The sequence below is a fragment of the Dreissena polymorpha genome, chromosome 1 (assembly GCF_020536995.1).
Source record: "Dreissena polymorpha isolate Duluth1 chromosome 1, UMN_Dpol_1.0, whole genome shotgun sequence".
NCBI lineage: Eukaryota > Metazoa > Mollusca > Bivalvia > Myida > Dreissenidae > Dreissena > Dreissena polymorpha.
This window is the reverse complement of record NC_068355.1, coordinates 4,732,309-4,742,019: the sequence shown is the minus strand read 5'-3', so window position 1 is coordinate 4,742,019 and position 9,711 is coordinate 4,732,309. Positions and strand designations below refer to the sequence as shown.

General features: G+C 35.7%; 1 protein-coding gene across 1 annotated transcript in view; it reads right to left on the bottom strand.

The window, feature by feature from the left end:
* Positions 1-1,136: 1,136 nt before the first annotated feature.
* LOC127869072 (inner nuclear membrane protein Man1-like) overlaps positions 1,137-9,711 on the bottom strand; it is a 44,207-nt gene continuing 35,632 nt past the window's right edge. Inside the window, 2 exon segments of the mRNA XM_052411357.1 lie at positions 1,137-7,523; positions 9,557-9,635. Coding sequence (XP_052267317.1) covers positions 7,372-7,523; positions 9,557-9,635 — 231 coding nt within the window. The 3' untranslated portion in view covers positions 1,137-7,371.

The window sequence follows — 9,711 nt, the reverse complement described above, 5'->3', positions numbered from 1 at the left end:
CTTGTTAATTAACATTCTCCACCCATTTCATCCAAACTCAATTCACTTTTCAAACTTATCTATATGTGACACATATTAAATAGATTTTAACTTTTCATCTCTTATTGTTTGAAGCTTTAATAGGTTTTTCTTATGACTGTTCCATACCCAACCAAAAAAATCTACCCTTCATCTTGACATTACATTGTCAGACCTTGAAATTATGAAAGTATGTTCATGTATAAAAGAAGCCTTACATATACAAAATTGTATAATAAATACCACTAATTGACATAATAGTTTTCTTTACTTCCCATGAAATAACTCTATATGTTATGCTTCCCGGTGGTCCTCTTGTGTATCACTTCTCAGTCATTGATAGATCTATGTGAATTAATTTGTTTTCCACACATCATACATAACATGGAACGTTTCAGGGCTAGATCTCAGATACGTTTCAACATGAAACTTCATAGGTGTGTAGAAATCAATGGTTTCATAATTGTTCCATCATACAAAACAACAAAGTGCAATAACGATATCACTCATCGTCGGATACCCACGACTATTTCATTCTGTTACTCTCCAGCAATCGATAAAAGGAGAATAGCGGAATGTGTCGAACGTTTGTATCCGACGATGGATATCCCTCTGCCTCTAGCGAGAGATAATAAATGGCTGTATTTAATTTGATCCAAAAAATACACACCATAGAAAGTTCCATTAACACTGCTAATTTATGTCAAGTCGGGCGGCTGTGACAAATAAGCAATTTAACAAAGCATTCAGGTTAGTATGCAACAAATTCTGGACAAAAGCGTGTGCAAAGATCAATTTCAAGTAAGTTTTCTGTATATTTTTTCATATTTCAACAACAAAAAACATGGTGTTGAATATTTCCATGTTGGAAATTATTTTTTGCATTAAATAATTGCTGAAAGTTTGTACAAACATTAGGTTATGACAGTTCAATATTGCATCTACATTGAATATAGTTTGAAAGTAAAAAAAAACATGTTTATACTAACATTAAACTGATTGTTTTCAGCAATCACGAAATAACCAGTACCTTTATTACTAAAAACTTGCGATATTTTACATTATGAAAACCGGAATTGGCAAATGGGCATGCCAACGGATATGTAACAAACAGTTGATACTTTTATAATGTTTATTATGTACAGAATCATACACAAGTCAGCTTCAAACAAATGAAGGCTCTAATAAAATACAAACATTGGTCTTATTTAAATTATGTAGCCATTTCTAGACCACTGAATATCTTATTATACCATTTAACTTTGTAAAGCGTATTATAAAATAATTTTTAAGAATATCATAACTTTGCACCAGAATCTATGATTATTTAATTCAAGGATTTTTTTTCACATTCCCTTAAAGGGTCTTGTTTGAAGTTTGTAAAAATGAAGATTTTCAAAATAGTTTTAATATATTTTCAAACAAGAGCACCGCATAATGGGTGCCAACGCTCGGCTGCAAAAGCTTGTTGGATTTTTTTTTTTTTAGAGGTCACAGTGACCTTGACCTTTGACCTAGTGACCCAAAACTGGGTGTGGCATGTAGAACTTGTCAATGTGCATCTACATATAAAGTTTCAAAGTTGTAGGTGGAAGCAATTTGATTTTAGAGCCAATGTTAAGGTTTTAGCACGACGCCTACGCCGGACGGCAGATGACAAGCTGGCTATAACAATACCTCGGGTTTTCTCCGAAAACAGCCGAGCTAAAAATTATGTATGTGTTATGTAAAAACAAGCAAACAAATGCAATTGACTAAGAAAAATATTTAAAATATTGCTTCACTAACAGATAATCATAATTCAAAATCAGTATATTAATACACGCTTTTTCTCAATAATTGGGAAAGTACTTGGATTATTAGCATAGCGGATACATGTATGATTAAATGATCACCACAAAAGGCTACAATCCATGTTTGAATCCTAGGGACAGCATTTTTTTATTTAACTATTTTTCTGGCTATTTTTATCAATTAAGAATATTAAAAACATTGAATATTTGTTAGTAAACATATTTTATGACTTAAAAAAAACTCAAAGTCTGTAAACAAGTCCCTTTAAAAAGCTCACTTGTCTTATAGTCTGAACTAAACTGAACATATTTTTTATGAAAAATTGCATTCAATTCGAACTTTTTGACAAGAAAGTACAAAATAACAAACTTGATAGTATTTTTTATCATGTGCTTAACACCTAACAAATGTTAATGAATCAAAATAATCCCAACTTATTCAATTGTCTCTTTTAAATATAATACAATGTTACCCATATGAGCATGTTCTAAACCTTGTGTTTTGTTATTTAGAGAAACAGTTAATTCATAAACAACATATGATGTTAAGTTTATATATTTTGTAGTGAAACAACAGTTTATTTTGTAATTCAAAACATTACATTACAAAAACCGTATCACATTCTGCATACACAATTAGAACAACAAATGTCAAATGCATTCCGATATGCATCAATGTAAATTCAACAGGTAGTCTAGTCACACACTTGCAAACATGTTACCAATGCTGAGACTATATGAGTCGTGCTCTGTGAAAAATGGGTTTAACGCATGTGCGTAAAGCGTCGTCCCTGAATGCCTGTGCAGTCTGCACAGGCTAATCAGGGACAGCACTTTCCGCCTAAACTAGATTTTTGCAAAGAAGAGACTTTAAACAAAAAATATCATAAAAGCGGAAAGTGTCGTCCCTGATTAGCCTGTGTGGACTGCACAGGCTTATCTGGGATGACACTTTAGGAACATGCATTAAGCCCCCTTTCCACAGAGCACGGCACATATAAATAACAATCAGTTTAACATTCAATTTACTACATTCCATCTAATCATATTTTCGTTAACAATGAAAGTGTTTTATAGAGACTATTTACCGGTCCGTTCACAGATTCCCACAAACAATAATAGCTACCATGTTCAGAGTTTAAGTTGGATTTTTTGCCATTGATAACAGTATTGGAGTCATGTGATGGTGGTCAGTTATCCAACCCACATTGTTCCCGGGATAGCAGGGTTACCAGACCTCGATGCACACTTCTGCCACTAACTGACAACTGCCTTTCTTATTAAGAGGTAGGGGGGAATGGCCATACCAAATATAAATATCACCTTTTTTTACAAGGCCTTGTTCATTGCTTACCGTTAGTTGAAAATTCAGTACTCTAGAGCATATTAGATTGGTTCTCTTTACATTTGCAGTGTGAGCATATGATAGAGTACTGTCCATTTGCATGGGTTTTTTGCAATGCAAACATTTGCAAGTAATGCTAATTCTACGTGTGTTTACAAGGTTTTTGTAAGATTTGGACCTACATGTAGAAATGTGGCCTCTACAGTGTTTACAAGGTTTCTCTATAGCCAAATAAGGAAAACTGCCCCGCCCACTAGAGGCCATGTTTTTCAACGGACAGGAACCACTTTTGAACTCAACCAACATATCATTAAGACAAACATTTTGACAAATTTACATGAAGATTGGGCATGAAATGTGACTTCTATAGTGTTTACTACAAGGTTTTTCTCTTTTTTTGACCTAGTTTTTGACCCAGCATGACCCACTTATGAACTCGATCGAGGTATAATTGGGACAAATCTCCTGACCAAGTTTCATGAAGATCGGACAAGAAATGTGGCCTCTAGAGTGTTTACAAACCAAATGTGGACGACGGACAAACGGATATATGGACAGACAGACGACGGACAAAGACCGATCACAAAAGCTCACCTGAGCAATCAGGTGAGCTAAAAGAAATACATACACATGTGCCTCCCTCTGGGAAACTAGGCATAATGCATGTGCATAAATTGTGCAGTCTGCACACGCTGATCAGGGACGACACTTTCTGCTTAAATGGGATTTTCGCTGAGAAGGGACTTTCCAGAAGGTAACGCCCCTGATTAGCCTTTGTGGACTGCACTCCGGCTAATCTGGGACAATACTTAACGCACATATATAATGGCCAAAACATGTTCAGTGTTCAGTTAAAATACAAACTGGATTAAACAGATGTGGTAACATTTAAACTTAACATGAAATGAGAGTATACTAATTGATTTTTTATTCAACATGATATGAATAAATCATAAAGAGTGAAAAGAAAATAAGATTTAACAAGAGGGTCATGGACCTTTTGGTGCTAACCCTGAGACCCAAAAGAGCTAGACTATCCTGAAAAAGTTTGAGCTTATTCATAAAGACCGAAAAAGTGACTTAAAAAGAGTATTAACATGTTTTTAATTTGACCAAGTAACCTAGTTTAATAGCTCACATAACTCAGTTTCAATCCCAGCCAAGTTTTCATTGGGACCAAAATTAATGTTCTTACCTAAGTTTCATGAAAATTGGCCAATAAATGTGGCTAATATAGGGTAAACAAGTTTTCACTACAGCCATATAAGGAAATCTGCCCTCCACCCCTGGAGGCCATGATTTTCAAAACACCAGACAAATTTTTTAACTCGACCGATTAGTCACTAGGACAAGTGTTCTAACAAAGTTTCATTTAGATTGCACTAAAAATGTGACTTCTAGACTGTTAACAAGGTTTCACAACAGCAATATGAGGAAAAATATCCTGCCACCTGGTGGCCATGTTTTTCAACAAACCATAACTATTTTTTAACTCAGATGAGCTATCATTAAAACAAATGTTCTGACCAAGTTTCATAAAGATTCGACTATAAATATGACCTCAACAGTGTTAAGGTTTTACTATAGGCATATAAGGAAAATGCCCCCAGCCCCAGGTGACCATGTTTTTAAATGAACCAGAACCAGTTTCAAACTCATCCAAGATAACATAAGAACAAATATTCTGACTACATGCTAACGCAGTGTAATAGTTAACAGAGATGCACTTAAATTTGTTCCCATTATCGGAAAGTCCACGGAAAGCACGTTTTTTACATGCTGCGTATGACGCAATAAAATATTTCTTTGTATATGTATTGTATTGCATTCAATCTAAATTTAAATTCGCTCGTCGTATGAAAGCTGTGTCCCATAATGCACTGTACTAATTTTTCTGAAAAATGGCGTAGGCAAATGAATTTGTTTACGAACTTCGTAAACATATTTCTTGTCATAAATGTTTAACATTATTTTTTCGTAAGTGATGTTGTAATTATATTGGATTATCAGATAAATGTGCACATTAAAAAAGCGGTATGTATACTGTTATCGTTCGATTCGGTTTATGTGCATGTATTTGCGGATGACAACACAGCATGACAATACACAGGACCTACATTATAGGCTATACTTTACCTGTTTTTATAGCCCTTTTAAATAAATAAGCTCAAAACTTATAACGCTGTCCGTTTATAACGCTGTTGCGTGGCTTGGACCCCGTCATCCGCGTTATATTGGAGTTACAGTGTATCTTTTATGAAGATTGTACAATAAACGTGACTTAGAGTTAACAAGGTTTTACTATAGCCATATGAGGAAAACTGCCCCTGCCCCCTAGCGACCATGTTTTTCAACCAACCAGAACCATTTTAAAATCAGCCCAGATATCCTTAGAACAAATATTCTGACTAAGTTTCATGAACATTGGAAAATAAATGTGGCCTCCAGAGTGTGGCCTCCAGAGTGTTAACAAGGTAAATATTGACCACGCAAGACAGACAACACATGACTTACAAGAGGCGATCACAAGACAGACAGCACATGACTTACAAGAGGCGATCACAAGACAGACAACACATGACTTACAAGAGGCGATCACAAGACAGACAACACATGACTTACAAGAGGCGATCACAAGACAGACAACACATGACTTACAAGAGGGGATCACAAAAGCTCATCATGAGCATGTTGTACTCAGGTGAGCTTAACAAGAGCACCGCATGACGGGTGCCACGCTCAGCTGCAAAAGCTTGTCAGAATTTTTTTAGAGGTCACAGTGACTTTGACCATTGAACTAGAGACCCAAAATGGGTGTGGCGTGTAGAACTCATCAAGGTGCATCTACATATAAAGTTTCAAAGTTGTAGGTGGAAGCAATGTAATGTTAGAGGCAAAGTTAAAGTTTTATATTAGAGGTCACAGTGAATTTGACCTTTGACCTAGTGACCCAAAAATGGGTGTGGCATGTAGAAGTCATCAAGGCGCATGTACATATGAAGTTTCAAAGTTGTAGGTGGAAGCACTTTAATTTTAGAGCAAATGTAACGGACGGCGGATGACGAGGAGGCTATGAAAATACCTCGGGTTTTCTCCGAAAACAGCCGACCTTAAAAATCAAGAAAACATTTGGTACCATGAAGAAGATATACATCAAAACACAAGATTTGTATCCCAGTTTCTTTTACATTAAATGTGCACCATTGTATTACATACATTTGTTTTCAATAACCTTTAAAAAGCAAACATTTATAAGTTGTAATATTTCAACATGTCACTGGTTAATTTATGTGCATAAAATAAACTGGCCTTGTCGAAAAAGAAAAACCCTAATGAAACATTTACAATTAATAAAAAATACATAAACATACTACATTATATTGACAGGTAAATCACAAAAATGAATATTTCTGCAATACAGCTATCCACAAAGCACTCAAAAAGCAGCAAACTATTTCAATTAGAACATTAAAAATCTGAACATAACAAAAATATTAATGACATGGCATTTATTGCAACATTTGAAGCATCTGAACTTGTAACACAGTGATACATACATGTCATTTATACAACTAATATAATTAACAGCCCAGTGCATTTGTGTTTTAACTTGTTGGAAAAGATCTAGTTTGAAGAAAAGGGTACATGTCAGAAATCAGATGGATATGCAAATACATGACTAGTCCGTATCATAGAACTGCTTTTTATACAGGTTTTTGAAAATGGGCCTATTCCCATGAACCAACATTTAAAAGGAAAACAGGAATGAAGAATGTCTTGAAACTTTTTTATTCTAAGAATACCATTCATTTAAATGTTTCTTATTTATCCACTAAAAATTAACATTTTCAAATGCGCTGGCTATTTTTCAGTCTGTTCTGAAGTTAAATAAAGTTGTATTTTTTTTTTTAAAAGGCAATGGTATATCATTAGTCATTGCAAACTTGCAAATTAAATTATTATGGTAACTTAATTAACATTTACCCTTTCCCAGGTTGGAAATGAAGTCTTGAAAACTTAAATATAGTCATAAAGGTCTTAAATTTAATTTGATTTCCAAAGAGACTACAAACGCGTCCAATGGCACCAATCTACCAATCTACAGTTTAGTCACCATTGTATTGGTAATATAGCATTAATTCATGAAATCAACCACTTCAGTTGTGAATCAAACTTATGATCCGGGAATTAAATGAACCATCCAGGAATCAAGCGTTACGTCATTTCCAGAGCTGACCGGTGATATGGGCGAGATATGGAGGGCATTTCCGACTTGGCCGGCTGCAGAGGGCGTCGGCTGTTCCTGGAGTCGGGAAAGCGCTCGTGGTAGTGCTCCAGGCGTAGATACTTCACTGTTATCAGGCGTCCTGCAGGTCAAACAAAAATTGTGTCTTGTTCTGATAAAACTGGGCATAAATCATGTGCGTTAAGTGTTGTCCCAGATTAGCCTGTGCAGTCCCCACAGGCTAATCAGGGACAACACTTTCCGCTTTTACCAGATTTTCGGTTATAAGGGACTTCCTTAAAACGAAAACTACCATTAAAGCGTAAAGTGTCGTCCTAATCTGGGACGACACTCTACGCACATGCATTTTGCCCAATTTTCACAGAACAGGACACAAATGATAAGCAGATTTACATTACTGGGCTTGGTTTCTCAAAACTGTAATGGCCAGTAAAGCTAACAGCTGTTAATGTTTTAACCCATTTATGCCTAGTGGACTCTCCCATCCTTCTAAATTGGATCAATTTTTTCCAAAATTAGGGATGTCTAGTATATTTATTTCTATATTTAGAATATTTCTTACAGAAATCCCTTTAAGCAACCAGCACACACCCTGATGAGACGCCGCATCTCATCTGGGTCTGCACTGTTTGCCAAGGCCTTTTTTCTATACGCTAGGCATAAATGAGTTAATAAAGTTATATCTATGAGTTAATTATTTACTCACATATAAATGTGTTACTTGCAAACACATTTGTATTGCTCTACTAATTTGCATTTGTTTGATAATATATATTTTTTTATAAATAATTTAAATTAGGCCTAAAGCTGGACAACTGTTACCTTAACTAGCCATCAAAGGTTTGAGCTATTTCTTGATACCTTTGAGGTAAAATAAGACACGTCATGCAAAAAGGGGTCTTATTTCCCTAAGCCGCTAGCGTAGCTCCAGAACAGCGTGGAAAATCGCACAGTCATGTCAGGAGCTAACTTGTCCACTACGCACAGTCATGTCAGGAGCTAACTTGTCCACTACGCACAGTCATGTCAGAAGCTAACTTGTCCACTACGCACAGTCATGTCAGGAGCTAACTTGTCCACTATAAAATCACGCAAGGTTTCAAGGTCTCATTAGCGGACAGGGAACAACCCTTAACAATAGGGCATGAGACCCACTTTTCCATGCTGTGGGTCATATATCTGAAGAAAAATATTAACATACACTATAACAGAAAATCAGCATTCATAGACAAAATGGTTAAATAAAATATTTTTTTCACTTTTTAACTTTGATGTTTAATAATTCCCGTAATCATTCAAGGCATTTTGCCTTACAATTGTGTTTTTTATAATTTACCATACATTAGAAGTTATTATTTGAGTTCAGCATCTCACATTATTATGTAACACATAAATTCCTACTTGAACGTGTCCATTTATAAACATATCTCAAAATCTCAACACCCATTTGGTCCCATAAGTTCAAACAGCAACCCGCTGGATTATAAGAAACATATTAAATATACTGTTGCACATAAATTTGCTTATCTTCGGTGAGTTAAACACTGTCCAAAATCAGCAGAAGCATAAATCAGCTATGCAGAATTGAGCCGCAATAGCAAAATGTACGCTAGTAAAGAGAGAATATAATTTCTTAACATAAACCATTCTTATTATAAGCCACTGTTTAAATTTTGAACCACTGGGTCAGGGCAAACAGCCCAGTAGAGGTCATTGTAGTGTATAAGATAAGGTGTCCATCAAGCAACCAGGTCACGATTTAATCTGAACTGTGGGAGCATTCTTTAGATATCCCAAAAGACACCAAGTAATGGTCTTCCCAGGAAACGGACTAAAGAGCATTGCAAGAAGCCTTAAACTTTCCATATAATCCAGCTTGAATAAAAAAGTTTAAACGTAACCCTTTACCACTTAGATACGTATTTTGATGCATTTGTGGTACCTTAGAAAGTTAAGTTTAATTTAAGACCTTTCTTACTATATTCAAGTTTTTAAGGCTTCATTTCGAACCTAGCTGATGAGCAGCAAACAGCATAAAACCTGAACAGACACTGCAAGTTACTCGCAGGCTGTTCTGGTTTTATGCTGTTTGCACATAGCCATTTTCTCTTCGATTCTGTGAGGGAAAGGGTTAAATGCTAAGTATCAACTTACCGTCAAACCACCATCCATGCAGGGCCTGATAAGCCTGGTAGGCTTTCTCACAGCTCACACACTTGATGTACACACAGCCCTGCAACAGCAACATCAGTACAATGCAAGATGTGCGTTGTGTTGTCTAAGATTAGCCTGTGCAGTCTAGGGATGAC